Consider the following 20,000-nt stretch of genomic DNA (forward strand, 5'->3'; position numbering starts at 1 on the left):
TTCCTGCATGCGTCCTGATGACCACACCATATCCCCTTCCTTCAGTTCCACTCCAGGCTGACGATGTTTGTCAGCTTGTGATTTTTGCGTTGCTTTAGCTTCCAGCAGAAGCTTCCTTGCAACGTCTTGCAAGGCCCTGAGTTCACTGGAACGATATACTGGATCAGGCGACACTGTATTCTGCGCAGGCGGTACTACCCCACGTGGATGGCAACCATACATAATTTCAAAAGGCGAGTATTGGCTAGCGCTATGTGTCGCCGCGTTATACGCAAACTCTGCCACCGGTACCCATTGAACCCAATCCCCAGCTTGCTGTAAACAAAAACAGCACAAATACTGTTCCAGCAGACCATTTACCCGTTCAGACTGCCCATCAGTCTGCGGATGGAACGCAGTGGAGACGTTCAGCTTAGTTCCAAGTTGCGCATGGAACTGCTTCCAAAATTGCGACACAAACTGCGGTGCTCTGTCCGAAATAATAACTTCTGGAGCACCGTGCAAACAGAAAATATGGCGCACAAATAACTTGGCTAGAGTAGTAGCTGCCGGTACTTTAGAGCATGGAATAAAATGAGCCATCTTGGAAAACAAATCAACCACCACCCAAATACAAGTATATCCACCCACCCTAGGCAAATCAGTAATGAAGTCCATAGAAATAATCTGCCAGGGCTTTTCAGGGACGGGTAGAGGCGATAATAAACCACAAGGTCGACCCACTGGATGTTTACACTGCTGACAAATAGCACAGCTATCACAGTACTTTAAAATGTCCTGCCTCATTTTGGGCCACCAGTAATGACAAGTGATGGCTTGTACAGTCTTAAATCTCCCGAAATGTCCCGCAGTTGGCTCATCATGATATGCTTGGATGATTTCCAAGCGTAATTTACCAGGCGGTACAAAAATCTGCCCATTACGTGATAGTACCCCGTCCTCATCTTGTAAATTAGGCAGTATAGTCCTCATATCTTGAGAGAGCAATATCAGCTGTTCTTGCGTCCACCTATCCTCTTTTTGAGAGGACAACACCCGGTCATGAAGATCCTGCCTGTCCTGTACCATATTTAACAATGAAACAGGTAAAATGGTTTGCTCAGAGGATATTTCAGCAGTCTTAAACTCAGGCTTCCTAGACAAAGCATCAGCCCTCAAGTTCTGCTTCCCCTCTACAAATTGCACTCTGAAGTCAAACCTGGAAAAGAACAATGCCCACCTAATTTGCCTTTGGTTCAATTTCCTTGCAGTCTGCAAATGCTCCAGGTTTTTATGATCAGACAGGACCACTATCTGATCTTTAGCCCCCTCCAACCAATGCCTCCAAACTTCGAAGACCACCTTGATAGCTAGCAACTCTTTCTCCCAAATCGTGTAGTTTTGTTCAAACGCAGTGAGTTGTCTAGAATAGAAACCACAAGGCCTTAATCTACCGGACGGGTCCTTCTGAGAGAGCACTGCTCCCAGCGCATAATTAGAAGCATCTGCCTCAACAACAAATGGTCTGTTCACATTTGGATGTACCAGAATGTTCCCATTTTGAAAGCTACGTTTCAGTTGTACAAATGCCTCTTTGGCCTCTGTAGTCCATTCAAATGAACGCTTCTTTTGCAGGAGTTGGGTTAAAGGCACCGTCAATTGTGCAAAATGGGGAATGAACTCCCTATAATAATTGGCAAAACCCAAAAACCTTTGCACATCTTTTTTGGAGGTTAATTCTTGCCAGGTATTGACAGCGTCCACTTTTCGCGGGTCCATTTTTAGCTCCCTCCCAGATATAACATGTCCCAAAAACTCCACCTCAGACACATGAAAGGCACACTTTGAGGCCTTAGCAAACAACCCATTTGCCCTGAGCCTAGACAGAACCTGACACACATGTTCCCCATGTTCACGAACGTTTTTCGAATAAATTAATATATCATCTAAATAAATCACCATAAATTTGTCCAAAAGGTCCCGGAACACATCATTAATGAACCGTTGGAATACCGCTGGTGCATTGCACAACCCAAATGGCATTACTAAATTTTCGTAAGCGCCATAACAGGTGTTAAACGCGGTCTTCCATTCATCCCCAGCCTTTATACGCACCAGATTGTAAGCCCCGCGCAGATCTAATTTAGTGAAGATGGAAGCTCCCTGAACCCGAGACAATAACTCAGGAATTAGAGGTAGAGGGTACCTGTCCCGAACAGTGTACTTATTTAGCACACGGTAGTCGCACACAAGTCTCAAGTCACCTGTCTTTTTTGCCACAAAAAAGGCTGGAGCGGCCGTAGGCGAGTTAGAAGGTCTAATGAAACCCTTCTGCAAGTTCTCATCCAAATACTCCCTTAAAGCCTGTCTTTCAGGTACCGTGAGCGCATACAACCTGCCTGCAGGCAACTTAGCTCCTTCCACCAAGTTGATTGCACAATCATAAGGCCTATGTGGTGGTAATTTATCCGCTTCTTTTTGACAGAACACATCCCAGAAGTCCCGATAACAAGATGGAACACCTTCCATATCCCCACCCACTTTGTTTAGAGTTAAACACACTGGCGGGTCCAAGCTAATAGTTTTGCGAGCCCAATCCACCCGAGGATTGACCTGTGTCAACCAGTCCATACCTAAGATGACATCATATCTAGGTAGTGCAGTGACATCAAAAGTTAACGTCCCCTTTTGCCCTTGCACTTGCCAGGTTACACCCGCTGTTTCTTGATCCACCATCCCGGAATGCAACAACCTTTCATCAGCACCCTCCACCCAAGCTGTGACTTTTTTCTTCAATATTGAGATCTTATTCCTTTCTGCAAAACTTTGGTCTATGTACGAAACGGTAGCCCCTGAATCCAAAAATGCCTGAGTACTAACTGGTCTCTGACCCATTACACTTAATTGTATGGCCACAAACACATGCTTATTTCCTCTAGGCAATTGCATCATAGGCCCTAATGCGCTGGACTCATGGCGCATTAGGGCTTCCCTTTTCCCGGCAGCTGAGACGGTTTTAAAGAGCAATTATGAGCAAAATGCCCCTCATTTCCACAGTATAAACACAGCCTTAATCGTCTGTGTCGATCTTTTTCCTCTTGGGACAGTTTGTGTTGCACTCCAAGCTGCATGGGTTCCTCCCCAGAGTTCACAGGGGCACTAGCATGATACTCCACAACTGGAGTCCTGTGAGTTTTCTTTCTAAACTCCAACCGAGCCTCAATTCTACAAACTTTGGTTACCAACTCATCCCAATTTTGAGCTGGTTCCACACGAGACAGTTCATCCTGCAAACCATCATTCAACCCAGCAGTAAATGCCAACATAAAAGCATGTTCTCCCCAGTCCAACTGATGCTTAAGCAAATTAAACTTATTCAAATAGTCAATTAAAGATCCTTTACCCTGCTTTAACCGATATAAAGCCCAACCCGCATTTTCCTTTTGTAAATGATCTCCAAAAGTCTCAGTAAGAGCTGCCTTAAAGTCCACCAAATTATTCTTAGTTGGGCTATTGCCCCTAATTACATTAACTGCCCAACGCCCTGCTGGCCCAGTTAGTAAACTCAAAATAAATGCAACTTTGTTAGTGTCTGTAAGAAATGAGAGGTCAGATATTTGCAAAAAGTATAGGTCCACTTGAGCCAAAAAGGTTGGGAGTTTCTCCCTGGCTCCATCAAAACGTTCAGGAACAATAACTTGTCCTTTGATCTGCTGTGCCTTCTTTAAGGCTTCCAATTCCAGTTCCAAAGCTGCCACTCTGGCGTCCAGCCCAGCCATGTTAACTTGGCCCTTTGTTGTTGTTGTTAGGCGTGTGGCAATCTGTCAAGAGTCAGACGCCAATTAGCGAACAAAAATAGAGTTTATTCAGCAGATAAGCCAAAAAGTAATGTTAACACAGAAAAAACCTTGAAACACTTCACTATCAGTGCTTCAAGAGCAGTTCAAACAAAAATATAATTCAGCAACACAAGCAGGTAAACACAAAGCTAAACAAACTTAGTGCAAACTGCACTTTCTGAGTCCAAGCCCTGCCAGCCGGCTCTGTAGTTTTCAAAGGAACAGTTCCCAAAAGAAAACACCAAATTGGTCAGGAAACAAACAAACAAACTAAGAATGCAGTAGACTGCTTCCACAATGTGGATAAAGCCGAAGGCTCCAAAAGGATGGTGAAAAGACGTCGTCCGGGATTCCAAGGTCAGGTCAGGAGATAACAGCGGTGTCCAAAGAGCAAGCCAGGAGTCAAAAGCCGATAGTAGTCATCAATCACAGGGCGAAGGCAGTAGTAAGGTCAAATTCCGATCCAAGGTCTGAAGAGGGTGCAGTCATCCAAAACAGGTCCACGATAAGACACAGCGAGAGCCAAGCTAGGTGATAACAACAGATTTAAATCATAGTCCAAGTCCAGTCTTCATGGAAACACAGAGATCCCAATGGCGCCTCAGCAACACCTTGCCACACGCAAGGTGCAGTGGCCAAACATTCCCATTTTATTCCCCTTCCTCCTGGGTGACCAAACACTCACACCCAAACACCAGGTGTCCCAAATCTACTCAGAGTCTGAGCTCCACACAGCTAGAGCTCGTGGATCTGGAGTACCTAGCAATTCGTCGTAGTCCCAATCATCCTGCCCACACTTAGCCCCATGAACACTTAAAGAACCATCATCCATTCTCCAAGCATCCCAATTGGGATCAGCTCCTGCAGAAACCCCAGGTTCAGAAGTATCCATAGACCCCAAATCCCCAGACATTTCCGGTGGCTGTGCCCATTCAGTGCCCGCTTCCCCAGCCACCACCTGTTCCTCAGCATCCATCTCCCCATCTGAATCTTCCTCAGAAGATCCCCCATATAGCTCTCTAAGTCGCTTCCTGCGCAACTCCTCCAGTGAACCCTCATCACGAGGGTTTTTTCTTCCTCTTCGAATTCCATCCCCATCAACCATAATCCCCGAAGGCGCAGTCACAACAGCAACCATTTGAACTATACATAGGTGTTTGGAAGTTTTGAGAGAAAGTCATATTGCTATTGTTCAAGGACAGCTATCTATATCACTCAGTGCCTGACTATCATGCTCCTTAAGTGACCCAAATACTGTTTTCCAGGGGTATTCATGATGTGTTCTTATCTGTATTCATATCATTCTAGCATTGTGCATTATATCATAGGCTCTTCAGAATATTTTCCCTGTTTATGTGGGTATTTATATGCAGAAAGCTTAGACTGAGATGATGGTTTTAAAAGCTTTTGCAGCACAGCACAATAGAAGAATAATTTTTACTAAGGTAGCAAACATGATCCTCTTTATCCTTTGCATTTTTAAAAATCAGATTTATAGCTGGCTAAGAATCTATGTGCATTTTCCCTAAAACAACTTACCATACACAGTAATACAGTATTAAACGGGATGTTGTTGAAAACGTGAATGACCAATGCCTGAACCCTCTGATTTTGCTGAACTGTAGTTTCCATCAGCTGGAACTGCTGACTTAATCAATGGTGAGGATTTATGGGACTTGAAATCCAGTATCTTGATGACCAAACTCCCAGCCTGAATGTACTGCAAATGTTGCAATAGTGCCTTCAGGTGTTGGGTTCACTTGTAAGAAAACCTGGTATTATCTTGTGCAAATGCCACCATTTGAACCAGGGAAAGCCACTGTTTCATTGCCTAACTTTCCAAGAGTGGTAATTGTGTAGCTGATCTCCATTCTAGAAGCAAAATACAAATTTGAATATATATTTTTAAAGCATGTGCCAATAATAACATTGGTACAATATGAAAAATATAATCCTCTAAATCAACCTTGTAAAGAGAAATGTAAGAAATAAGAATGAAAATACATCAGATGTTTGGAAGGTATTAAAAGTGGTCTTATTTTTCAGTCTACCTATCTGTAATGTAAATATTATTACACTATAGCAGAAACATGTCCCCTTTCCTACTATTGTTCAGGTATAGAGAGAGGCATCAGTGAAATGAAAACAAAAGTTTATTTAATGATACAACGCTGGTCCAGATGTATAGCTTAGCTATCTGGCCCCAAACCATAAATGTCTTGCCATTTATAGCTGTTTTAGAATTTCTACCAAGCAACATCTAGTCCATCCTCCAGGAAATAATGCCTGGCTACTCACTGGAGGAAACGATATTAGAGGCAAAGATGAAGTATTTTGTCCACAACATGAGAAGACAGGAAAGCTTGGAAAAGATCATGATGCTGGGGAAAATAGAAGAAAAAAGGAAGAGAGGCTGACCAAGGGAAAGATGGATGGATGGGATCCTTGAAGTGACTGGTATGAACTTGAAGAAACTGGGGGCGGTGACGGCCGACAGGGAACTCTGGCTCTGACTGGTCCATGAGGTAACGAAGAGTCAGAAATGATTGAGTGAATGAGGAAGAAACCAAGCAACAGTTGACAACATGCAAAGAGGATACTGGAACTATGGCCCTTTCCACACAGCTGAATAAAATCCCACATTATCTACTTTGAGCTGGAATATATGGCAGTGAAGACTCAGATAACCCAGTTCAAAGCAGATATTGTGGGGGGTTTTCCACCTTGATTTTCTGGGTTATATGGCTGTTATATGGAAGGGCCCTATGTTAGTCAATCATGAAACTGCAGACATTAAACCATAATGGAAAATTATTAAGCAAAGACCAAGTAAAACTAATCATAGTAAACCTTTATGTTTAACTTAAAGTTATTATTATCTATAGATAACACCTGTAAATTGGTGAGGATATGGGTAAATTTTTACTTTTCCTTGAGATCCCATAGAGTTTAATAACTGCAGCTTCCTGTTGTTCTTTAGAATATATTTTCATTTGGTTTCCATATTTCCTGTCAGATTTGAGCAAGAATTTAGATGGATTCTGTCCCTGTTGCTTGAAGTAGTTTTATTGGTATGCCATGTCATTCCAGGAACCTGTTTCTTCCAAATGCTTTGACTGTAGCTTCCACTTCGATTTCTAAAATTATGGGTTCATCGTCAAATGATTCTTCCTTGTAACCTGCCATTCTTTAATCTCTTTTATATAGTTCTTTAGTGTAATATTTCCATCTGCTTTTTTGTTCTGTTTGATCATGTAGTATGTTTCCCTCCTGGTGATACAGCTTTCCCACACTTGTTTTTAATTTCACTTTGATTTCTCAAAGCTTGTGGAAGAGGTCTCTTGTCCTACATTTTTGTGGTCATTTTACAATTTCGTACATTGATAGTTGTCAATTTTCTTTTTTCCTTGCACACAAATCATTAAATGGTTGCGTTCAGGGTTGTGACTCTATTTCTGTCCTTTTCTACTTTGCTTCTCATCTGTCCTTAACTGCTTGAAGAGTTTCATCTGTCATTCAGTGAAACTTTTTTCTTTTTGCCTGTAGATAACATTTTTTTATATTTTTCTTCTTGCAGTGTAACTGGCTTCAATGCAGAGTAGTTTTGGCTCTTAGTCAATTAGGCTTAATAATATGATTTTAAAATATCTTTACATTCTACAGAGATGTTCTTTAGGTTGTATTTTGACACAGTGATGTATGTTATGCTTTTTAACACTTGACTCTGTCTGATATCAGCAGTTCATGGTCTGCACCACAATCTATTCCTGGTTTTGTTTTTTCATAGAGAAAATCGTTTTGCTGTTTCCTAGTTTTGTGTTCCAACCACCTATAACCACCAAAATACCATTTTTAGTGTGCGATCAGTTTCTGACTAGACACCAGTGAAATATTTCAGTTTCTCCCTCTTCTGCTCCTGTGGCTGGAATATAAACTTGGATTATGGTTATATCGATGGGGTTTCCCTTATGTCTTATTGATATTATTTGATCAGACTTTGCTTTATTTCCCTTGACTGCATTTACTACATTTCTCCTCACTATTTGTGTCACCCCATTTGTTTTAGTTTCATTTTCTGATTAAAAACGGTTATAATCTGATTTAAATTTCCCATTGCTGTGCACTATACCTAATTCACACCAAGTATTGGCATTTTTATATGTTCTGTTTCTTGTTTTACGATGTTTGGCTTACCCAGATATATACTTTTTGTATTCCATGTTTCTATAATATGTGTTGTCCAGTTTTGAACTTTTGTTCTACCTCTAAGTCATCAACTGAATGTCCTTGCAGCTTGAGTCCAGTTGAATTGTGAGCCACAGCACTATTCATACATGCCCTTTGCTCTTCCCCAATAACTTGTTAAGTGACTTCCAATGTGGGACTCTTATCTACTGTCTTTATACCATTTCATTTTGAACTGTCTCATAACATTTTCAAGGTAGAAAGTGCCATTGCTATCTTCTCTGAGAGATCTTTCATCAAGGTTATGCAGATGTTGTCTAGCTGCCCATCAAAAGACAGTCTGAAATGGGAAACCCTACTAGCAGCACATACATTTGCTAATACCTCTCTTTAGTTTTCTGTTTTAGTTAATCTCTTTAGCTATTTTATTAAAATATTTTGTGATTCTATAAACCTTTTGGTTCATTCAGACATGCTTGTACCCCCTTCCTCTGTGTTCGCATTGGTTCAAATCCTAACAGCATTTGTTCATCTGAGTTAGCAATTCGAGGGTGTTATTAAAAGATAATATAAGCTCAAGAATTAACTGTCACAAATATTTTTGTTTTTTTACAGCTTGAAAAGTTTCATAAGAGAATCAAGTCAAATACAATCTAGCTGTGATGATTCTTCATGACACAGTATTTGGAGTTTGATTTTTGAGGAAAAATTCTGGATGAGAATATAGGCTTTTTAATAACATAACAACCCTCTTTAAATTAAAACTAAAGGCTTTTCTTTCCTTTTATTATTGTTATCCAGAACAACAACAGACACTGGTATTTTATTTGTCACAGCCACTTCTTTAAATGACCCAAGCTAAAGTTTCCCTCTGCAGGCTTAGTAAATGCCGACAATTCAGGAACAACCCTCTCTGTTTAATTTCAACACTGTTTATTCTCTCCCCCTTGCCCCAATAAGTTAGGATTCTTTTGGAAATTGTGGTCCATCATAGACATGAAGCAGCTTTGATAAAGCAAAATGTACATAGTCAGACATGCTTTCATTAGGCATTTTTGTACCTGTACCACAAATCACCCTCACTGATGTTTCTAAAGAGTTGTTAAGACTTCCTGCGATGCAGATACACACTTGTCACTATTCCATGAATTTATTGTTCTTTTGCAGTGACTAGCCTCATCAAATCCTCAGGATTCATTTTGTAAAGCTGCTGTTGAATAGCTGATGCTCTCAACCTTCAAAGTTGACTAAGTTATGAACACAAAATCTGGTGACATCATAATGTGAAAGATATATAAAAACAGAAAATACCCTCCCCATCTTTATATAGAGATTTATATAGATATATAGGTATGTATGTATACATATGTGCATGGTATTTCCCTCAAACCCTCACAAAAGTAAGAGCAAGATTTGTGTAGATTAAGGGTCTTCATCCATCAATGGAATTTCTAGAAAATAAAAGAAAGAGTTAATTGGGTTTTAATTGTGAATTCTCTCATGGGAGGGCCTGCAATTTTCTTGAGCTGTAATATGCCACCAACAAGGCCATTGTTGCTAAGAGGTTAAGGCAGTCAGCTATGCATGGATTCAGATTATCTGTTTTTCGAACTTCATTGCACCTGCATAATCACTGGTTTGGTTGTCTCATAAAAATTAGCACAGGTGGCTAGGGAGTAAAACAGTACTCTGATAACCCCATTTTTTAGTTAAGAATTCAATGAAGATAGAAATGTTTCCCACTCAGATCATAATCTTTAAGTCTGGACAAATTTGGTTCCTTATAAATTACTGTAGCAGGTTGCATGAAGAAGCCCAACATGTAATATGCCGAGGCAACCAATCCTTCCAAGAAGCTAAAACATTAAAAGTGACTGAAAACATATTACTGTGGAACTTATCAAATGTTGGATTTTGGTGTATTTTACTTTGCTTTTACAGCAGAAGAAATTCCAGGCCAAAAGGAGTTAGAATAAATAACTGGGCTAATCTATTATCAGTCATACTGAATAACTAACACTAGATGGCTAGCCTTATTTTACTACATAGTACAACTCTGACTGATCATAATTCCAGGCAGTATTGGATAACACAAAGCAATAGTAAAGCATCCCAAGACCATTGAAATGCCTAGGTTGGTACTAGGAAATCAATACTGCAACAAAATAATTAGATTGTTCTTTCTGATATGGTAATGGAATAGCAGGTAGATACACTGAATTTTACTGATTCACTCTGTATATACCTTATGAGTATTGATGAGATGAAGAAATGGCCTTGTATAAGTAACTCACATTCTCCAGATCCATATTATACCCGAAATTCCCCATGAGTTGTGGGTTTTTAATCTAAAGAGATGTCAAATAACATCATTTGTCTCTGAGATAGGATATGATCTCATCAGATAACTAATGAAATGGACAAAATGAGTCAAACAGACTGCAACAAGGTGTCGTCGAAGGCTTTCATGGCCGGGATCACAGGGTTGTTGTATGTCTTTCGGGCTGTGTGGCCATGTTCCAGAAGCATTCTCTCCTGACGTTTCGCCCACATCTATGGCAGGCATCCTCAGAGGTTGTGAGGTATGGAGAAAGTTTTCTCCATACCTCACAACCTCTGAGGATGCCTGCCATAGATGTGGGCGAAACGTCAGGAGAGAATGCTTCTGGAACATGGCCACACAGCCCGAAAGACATACAACAAGACTGCAACAAGTATTCAGTAGTTTGCAGTGGGTAAAATGTTAATACTGCTCAATTAGCTTAGCCGAAGATACATAATGCTGGTGTAGAGCCTTCAGATACGTTTTACTCAAAGGAGAAAAGGTTCTTTTGCCTTTTGCGATGCCCAGAGTTACCCTTGTTGTTTCACTGCATCTTGTGCTACTAAAGGCACATATTTATTATTAGTAAACACTCATTTTGGAGCAGAAACGTGGATAGTGAGGAAATCAGTTGATGTCCAGTGGGTCTGTTAACACTGTGTGGCCAGCAAAAGCTAGACCTAACCCTGCCATTAAGGAATTTTGAAAGACAAACCCTTGGTAGAATACAATACATGGAAATAGTCATTTAACTTTGGATTGTAAAGACTTAGCATGTGCTCTTTTTAAAAAACCAGGAAGAAAACAAACATAGGCCAGAACAGAAACAGTGCTCAAATCCAAATTATTTCTCACAACCACGATCTGATGGCCTCTTCATATGGAATAAAAATAACTTAGCACTAAAGCAATCCCACAAAATGTTCAAAAATCAAAATTACCATCTGCAATGTCAATGCTTGGGCTGGTGGATGCTACTTCTCCAGTGGTGCTGTTAATAGCATCAGTTCTCTCAGAGACAGGATATACTCCTATCTGACACACTGAAGATGTGTACAAACTTTGAAGAAGTTCAGAAGAGCCTGAAATGCTGTCGCAGGTATCAAACTCTGCTGGCAACCTGTCCAAATCATCCGGCCCAGGATAGGCTGGAGGGTTCTGATCGTCAGCCTGCAAAACATACCCCTGGCCTGCAGGGGACACACATCCCGGGGCTAAGGCATTCAGGCCACTGCTCACGGCTTCATCGTAGGAAGGAAGCATGACAGGAACGCCATCCACCACCACAAAGTCAGGACCACTACTGCAATTCTCCTGAGCACCTCTAAAATGGGAAAAGAGAGCGAGAGGACAGCTAAATACCATAATAAATAGGTTTCACTGCATACCATGTTTTTAATCATTTGAAATTAAGCTAGTGCATCATCAGTAATTACTTTAAATATACTCAGGAATCTGTTCCTACTGATAGTCATGTGCAATTTGTCACAACCAGGTAAATAACTCTAGCAAACCAAAGAACAGTTGAGGAAAGGAAAGGAAGCAGCTGGGAGGCACAGATAAGAAATTCTCTCTGTTCTCACTCTCCACTGTAAACATCAGGCTCTATTAAGATTCCTGGAATCAAAGACACATAAATGAGGATGGGAAATCCTATGAAGAAACAGTGAAGGCATGCCAAATTATTTTAATTATATTCTGGATTTCTTTTGCTCATCATCACCAGCTGACTAAGCACCAGAGCCAAGCTATACAGCTTGTAGTTGTTTCTTGTTTGGAACAAGAATGATGAGAGTGCTATCTTCATAATAAAGGCTATCTTAGGATGGTTTGTGATGTTAAAAAAATCTAAGTAAAATGCAACTTAAATACAGAAATAAATTAATATATCAGATAACCATAGTTTACTGTCAATTTATGCTATCAAGATATATAGTCTAGTTATACTGTTCAGCTCATAATTAAAAAACCAGGAGGAATAAAAAATTCCTGGTACCTTAAAGATAACAGAATAACTACAAATGTTTCTTTGGAAAGAGCACCATATTTGCAAACGTGACTGATGGGAACGAGAGAACGGGTCTTTTCAGTGGTGGCCCTTCAGCTGTGGAACTCTTTCCCTAGTGATATCAGACTGGCTCCTTCCCTCCAGGTTTTCAGGAAAAGAGTGAAGACCTGGCTATGAGATCAGGAATTTGGATAGTGCAATATAGAACTGGCATATTTGGAGCAGCACAAATGACAACCTCTGGAATAGGTATCACAGTTTTAACAGTTTTATGGTATTTTATATGTTTTTATCTGTATTTATGTATATGATGCATTGTATTTTTATTTGATTGTATATGTGGCATTGAGTATTGCCATTTTGTAAGCCACTCTGAGTCCCTTGATAAGAGAGAGTGGGATATAAATATAGTTAATAAATATTCAAGATACTATATCTTTGAAAACTCATACTAGAACTACACTTCATGAGAAAATTCTAACACCTGGATAGGTTGATCTGAGTGAAAGAACTGTTAAAAGTACTAGGGTCCCAAGCTATTAAAAGTACCAAACTAGAAAAATGTATGGAAATGGAAAGTTAAGGCAAATGCCTTAAATTCTAAAATCATTTAGGTAAGAATTACTTTGTGCAATATCATATATTATGCTGACAGATAAATTAGGTTTTTCTTGCTGTTTCAGTTTGACATTTGCTTTGGGGAGAGAGGGAATATGTCCAGGTAAATATTCACTATCTATGGTTTCTCCAAGCTCTTAATGAACTGTGTTGTCAAAAGCTTTCATGGCCGGAATCACTGGGTTGCTGTGTGTTTTCCAGGCTGTACGGCCATGTTCTTAATGAACTTTTTTATTGATGCTTCTGTAAAATCACAGTGTCTTCCCATGAGAAGTGCTGTTAGTAAGACATGTTCAATAAACTACTCTCTAGTTTATTGAAGTTATATACTATCTGTAATGCTAAATCAATCCTAAATGAAGCTTGCAGACATAGGATCAACTGCTGCAGTATAAACTATTTAAAAAATATTGATGAAGAACAGTACTAACCTTGGAAGAAACCGTGGTTTAAATTTGGTCTGGAACATTCTGGCTAAAATGACTAAGAGAAGCACCAGAAGAACACTGGTAGCAGTGAACGCCACAATCTTCCATGTTGTCAGAAGAGTTTCTTGTGTATTTGGCCATGTTTGTTCTGGGATACAAAGGGCAAGGAAAAACAGCCACGTTATATGATAAGGGGTTAGTAATTTATTTTTATTCGAAGCCAAAATAATTTGAAACTAACTGTTCCAATCAAATCACAAACATGAACATTTTATATTCATAATATTTGTAAAAATTATTTGCAAACTAAACCTATGAAGGTATCTTACTTAACAGAGTACAGTACGTGGGTTCCTAGATATTATTTCTTTGGCCAATATTTGGTACCATATGCAGAAATAACATGGACAAAATAGGGATAATTTTTTCACCATCAAAAAACAATGAATTCAACATGCTTTAAACCAGGGGTCCCCAAACTAAGGCCCGGGGGCCACATGCGGCCCATCGAAGCCATCTATCCGGCCCCCATGACAGTGGCTCCCTCCTCCTCTGCCTTTCCTGCCTCCTCCCTCACCTGTTGCGTGCCTTCTAAAGCTTTGCTTGTTCATAATGGTATTTTAATTATTATTTAATTAATAATTTACTACGGGATGCTTTGCCAGTCCTTTTGGTGCACAAAGGCAAAAGAGGGTTGGACTAAATGGCACAAGGGGTATTTTCCAATCCTCTTTATTATTATCATCATCATTATTATTGTCACAAAGACACAGTATAACAGCAAACGAGATATACACACACACACACACACACACATACACACACAAGCTAGATTTCGTATCACAAAATCACAAGTTGAACACTTCCCCGGCATTTAGGACTGTGTGATATATGATGATGATGATGAACAACATTGAGGCTGGGTGGCCATCTGTCAGGGGTGCTTTGCTTGTGCTTTTGGTGCACAAAGGTAAAAAGGAGTTGGACAAGATGGCCCAAGGTGTCTCTTCCAACCCTCTTTATTATTTTTATTATGATTATGATTATGATTAACATTGAGGCTATATTTGTTCCCATTTTGTTTGTTTTTTTACTTCAAAATAAGATATGTGAAGTATGCATAGGAATTTGTTTATAGTTTTTTTTCAACCATAGTCCGGCCCTCCAACGGTCTGAGGGACCGTGAACTGGCCCCCTCTTTAAAAAGTTTGGGGACCCCTGCTTTAAACTGTGTTGTCGAAGGTTATCATGGCTGGGATCACACATGGTTGTGGTAACCTCACAACCTCTGAGGATGCCTGCCACAGATGTGAGCGAAATGTCAGGAGAGAATACTTCTGGAACATGGCCATACAGCCTGGAAAACATACAACAACCATGCTTTAAACAACTTTTCTTTTGAAAACTAACTATGCACAAGTGAAATGAAACAACCAAGCCAGATAAGAACCATGTTAATAAACAAAAGCCTTTTGAACATTTCTGCTGTTTGCCTTGCCTATTCTGGGAAGCCACACAAATCAGTAGGGTTACTCTTCCCCAACTCAAGCTTTATTGCAATGGTTACTGCAGGCAAATTGCTGCAATCTGGCACTGAGAATCCAGACCCTTTTTCATGATCATCCCATTGTCAATACTTCTTAAAAAAAACTTCCAGCTAGACAGAATGTGGCAATAGGTTGGGGCAGCATAAAGACTTTGTAAAAAAGAGCTTTTTTGATCAGAAGTTTGGTTACATGAGATACTCCTACAGTATATACAAAAATAGCCACTTTTAAAGGAAAAAAACTATTACATTAAAATTTCAAGCACAAAAAGAAGCTTTCTGCTTTGTCCCCATTTAGCTGAATATATACCAATTTCATGTTTGTATTAGAATAGCAAGTTAATATTATTTACCTGTCTTGACACAGTACACTTGATACGATGGAAACCATTCTCCATACTGGCAGGTGATATATTTGTAATCATTGGTGAGAGTGTAGCCAGGATCACAATAGAATTCAACCACAGTTCCATGGTTGTAATGCTCACAAGGCCGCGGGTGGCAAATGTAATCTCCATGAATCACCCTAGGAGGTAGTGGACAAACTTTGACAAACATGGGAAAAAAGAAGAGTAGATTAGGTACTAGAATATATGACATCAATAGATGTACATTGAATATAACACTGCATATAACTTTGTGTTATGCTGCCTCAACACAAGAACACTTTGTTGTGTATTCCATATATTAATGCCATTTAATCAATCAACAGAATGACTCTTATACAAAGGAAATGACAATTTTCACACCACTGTTAACACAACCATAAATTGTACAAATCTGAGTTCCTGATTACACTGTAAATGACAAAAAGTCTCAGAAGAATAGACTAGATTTGGCAATATCATCTCAATTCTGTCTTTACAGTTCTTTAACAAACAAGGCATACACATTTCTGCCTTGACTTCTTCCTTGTGTTTTAGCAACAGAGGGATAGAGCCACCAGTTCTTAGGCAATACAGTCAGTCCCCAAGGTACAAACAAGATAGGTTTTGTAGGTTTGTTTGTAAGACAGAACAAGTACATTTTTGTGTAACGCCAGTCAAATATATATATTAGCTTTCAAAAACATAGGGAAGTGTAAACACCCCTGTAGGGTTTGTGCTCCAGTTCAGAAGATTTAACTTTACTTTCTGTCTCTGTAATCATTGGATTTTGAAAAATTTGGCTTGTGGAAACAAGGATTTGATTATAGAGCTTCAGTGGAGACACCTTTTCCCCATGATAACTCTTCCAGAAGTGAATTTTCCTTCCAAGGGGTAGATTCCTCTCACTTCCTGTTGTCTCACCTCAGTTCTTAACTGCGTAATTTGTAAGTGTGATGTTTCAAACTCAGGGACTGCCTTTAATGACAAATACAGTAGAGTCTCACTTATCCAACACTCACTTATCCAACGTTCTGGATTATCCAACGCATTTTTGTAGTCAATGTTTTCAATATATCGTGATATTTTGGTGATAAATTCATAAATACAGTAATTACTACATAGCATTACTGCATATTGAACTACTTTTTCTGCCAAATTTGTTGTCTAACATGATGTTTTGGTGCTTCATTTGTAAAATCATAACCTAATTTGATGTTTAATAGGCTTTTCCTTAATGCCTCCTTATTATCCAACATATTTGCTTATCCAACATTCTGCCGGCCCGTTTATGTTGGATAAGTGAGACTCTACTGTAGTAAGAGATCTATTAAAGTTTACTTGGGGATGGTAATAATTTTGTTCATTGCAATACATTTATTTCTGTTTCAACTGAAGGCAAGTCTTGTCTTTTATTCAGAAACACATCAAACATTTAATGTTTCTCTGGTTCCATTTCAAACATAAAGATTTGGAATACAATCACACTTCCTAACAGCAAAACACTTTAAGGGAGAAAGTACATGAATAATAAATACCAGCCAGTACAAAGTAGGCATATGTAAAATCTACTCAAATCAATGTGAGTGAAGCACATAGAAAAGTACTCATACCACTGCTTTAAAATGTGGGAAAACTTCACTTCCAATGTATTCCATAACACATAAAAGGGTAGGCAAAGTGAAAGGGACACAAAGCGGATTTTTAAAAGAAGGATTTAAGACAGTTGCTGTAACATTAGATGGTATTATGTTAGTGTACTTGCAACATATTATTTTGGATGAAACAATGGAGCAGTGATGGTGCCTTTGAAAATAACTGCTGCTGTATCTCTTAAAAGGGACTTTGCCCACGAACACTTGGGCTAGAAATGTCTTTTTCCGAGCTATTCTTAAAGGTATTTTTGGTATTAACACATTTACTGTGTGAAATGTTATCCAATTATTCATCATCATGGCAACTAGGTTCAATAGTTCTGTAGCTATTCAGGATGTGTTCTTATTCTGACTGAAGCCTTTGGTCCACTTTATTCATTGCTGTCCACTGACTGGAAATGGTTCTCTAGTTTCAGACACCAAGGTCTGAGCCTGAGATAGCCATACCACGATACCAGATAGCCATATTACCCACGACCACAGGGAACCGCCGAAAGGCTAAACGGAGGGCTGCACAAACACAGCAAGGACCAAGTACAGAGAGCACAATAATCCCAAATAAACAGTTTGAGGGGAGGTCACAGGGGCTTACATGTCTTTACACTAATGCTCAGAGCATGGGAAATAAGCAAGACGAACTCCAACTCCTAGCACAGCACCACACATACGATGTCATAGGCATCACTGAAACCTGGTGGGATGACTCCCATCACTGGAATTTAACCATTGAGGGCTATAACCTCTTTCACAGAAATAGAACAAAGGGGAGAGGAGGGGGAGTAGCTTTATATGTCAAAAACAGTTACGTTGCAGAAGAAATGCAAGACTGTAATCCGGGAAACCAGCTTGAAAGCATCTGGATAAGAATCAAGGGAACCGGGACTCAAAAAGATCTTGTCGTGGGTGTCTACTACAGACCTCCGAGTCAGGATGAAGGACTTGATGAAGCCTTCTGTCAACAGCTGACCAAACAGGCACAAAGAAGAGATATAGTAGTCATGGGCGATTTCAATTATCCCGATATCTGCTGGAAAACAAACTCAGCCAAGAGTACAAAGTCCAACAAATTCCTCACTTGCCTTGCAGATAATTTTATGGTCCAGAAGGTAGAAGAGGCAACAAGGGGATCAGCAACTCTTGATCTAATCTTAACAAATGTGGAAGACCTGATCAATACAGTTGAAGTGGTTGGATCCTTAGGGGCAAGTGACCATGTGCTCCTGCAGTTTGCAATACAAAGGAATGCTGAAACTAAGACAAGTCAAACACGCATCCTGGACTTTAAGAGAGCTGACTTCCAAAAAATGAAGGAATTACTGAGCAGCATTCCATGGACGCTGATATTAAAAAACAAGGGAGTTAAGGATGGATGGGAGTTTTTCAAAAGTGAAATACTCAAGGCGCAAATGCAAACAGTGCCAACAAAGAAGAAAAATAAGACAAGTGCAAAGAAGCTAGAATGGATGTCCAAAGAACTTCTAACTGAGCTAAAGCTCAAAAGTGACATGCACAAGAAGTGGAAAAGGGGAGAAATCACCAAAGAAGAATTCAAACGTATAGCCAACACCTGTAGGGAAAAGGTTCGCAAGGCTAAAGCGCAAAATGAGCTCAGGCTTGCCAGGGACATAAAAAACAACAAAAAAGGCTTTTTTGCTTACGTTGGTAGAAAAAGGAAGAAAAAGGAGGCGATAGGGCCATTGCAAGGAGAAGATGGGGTGATGGCGACAGGGGACAGGGAAAAGGCAGAACTACTTAATGCCTTCTTTGCCTCGGTCTTCTCAGAAAAAGAAAGCCATCTTCAACCTCAGCAACACGGAATGGACGAAGGATTGGGGGAAATCCAACCCCAAATAGGGAAACAAGTTGTCCAGGAACACTTGGCCTCTCTAAACGAATTCAAGTCCCCAGGGCCAGATCAGCTACACCCAAGAATCATAGAATCATAGAATCATAGAATAGTAGAGTTGGAAGAGACCTCATGGGCCATCCAGTCCAACCCCCTGCCAAGAAGCAGGAAATCGCATTCAAAGCACCCCCGACAGATGGCCATGCAGCCTCTGCTTAAAAGCCTCCAAGGAAGGAGCCTCCACCACAGCCCGGGGGAGAGAGTTCCACTGTCGAACAGCTCTCACAGTGAGGAAGTTCTTCCTGATGTTCAGGTGGAATCTCCTTTCCTGTAGTTTGAAGCCATTGTTCCGTGTCCTAGTCTGCAGGGCAGCAGAAAACAAGCTTGCTCCCTCCTCCCTATGACTTCCCTTCACGTATTTGTACATGGCTATCATGTCTCCTCTCAGCCTTCTCTTCTGCAGGCTAAACATGCCAAGCTCTTTAAGCCGCTCCTCATAGGGCTTGTTCTCCAGACCCTTAATCATTTTAGTCGCCCTCCTCTGGACGCTTTCCAGCTTGTCAACATCTCCCTTCAACTGTGGTGCCCAAAATTGGACACAGTATTCCAGTTGTGGTCTGACCAAGGCAGAATAGAGGGGGAGCAGGACTTCCCTGGATCTAGACGCTATTCCCCTATTGATGCAGGCCAGAATCCCGTTGGCTTTTTTAGCTGCTGCATCACATTGTTGGCTCATGTTTAACTTGTTGTCCACGAGGACTCCAAGGTCTTTTTCGCACACACTGCTGTCAAGCCAGGCGTCCCCCATTCTGTATCTTTGATTTCCATTTTTTCTGCCGAAATGAAGTATCTTGCATTTGTCCCTGTTGAACTTCATTTTGTTAGTTTCGGCCCATCTCTCTAGTCTGTCAAGATCATTTTGAATTCTGCTCCTGTCTTCTGGAGTGTTAGCTATCCCTCCCAGTTTTGTGTCGTCTGCAAACTTGATGATCGTGCCTTCTAACCCTTCGTCTAAGTCGTTAATAAAGATGTTGAACAGAACCGGGCCCAGGACGGAGCCCTGCGGCACTCCACTTGTCACTTCTTTCCATGATGAAGATGACGCATTGGTGAGCACCCTTTGGGTTCGTTCGCTTAGCCAATTGCAGATCCACCTAACCGTAGTTTTGTCTAGCCCACATTTTACTAGTTTATTTGCCAGAAGGTCG

General features: G+C 40.3%; 1 protein-coding gene across 4 annotated transcripts in view; it reads right to left on the minus strand.

Annotated features, from left to right (window-relative positions):
• Positions 1-8,919: 8,919 nt before the first annotated feature.
• Positions 8,920-20,000, minus strand: part of susd4 (sushi domain containing 4) — a 129,941-nt gene continuing 118,860 nt past the window's right edge. For 3 of the 4 annotated variants that reach the window (XM_003216036.3, XM_008125884.3, XM_062972488.1), the window contains 4 exons: positions 15,280-15,471; positions 13,384-13,528; positions 11,268-11,650; positions 8,920-9,454 (listed from right to left, as the gene is read on the minus strand). In XM_003216036.3, the coding sequence (XP_003216084.2) occupies positions 9,426-9,454; positions 11,268-11,650; positions 13,384-13,528; positions 15,280-15,471 (749 nt within the window). In that variant the 3' untranslated portion in view covers positions 8,920-9,425. Of the gene's footprint in view, positions 9,455-10,248; positions 10,352-11,267; positions 11,651-13,383; positions 13,529-15,279; positions 15,472-20,000 lie in introns of all 4 variants that reach the window. The other variant, XR_010003616.1, reaches the window with a different exon arrangement.

Source organism: Anolis carolinensis, chromosome 1 (assembly GCF_035594765.1).
Source record: "Anolis carolinensis isolate JA03-04 chromosome 1, rAnoCar3.1.pri, whole genome shotgun sequence".
NCBI lineage: Eukaryota > Metazoa > Chordata > Lepidosauria > Squamata > Dactyloidae > Anolis > Anolis carolinensis.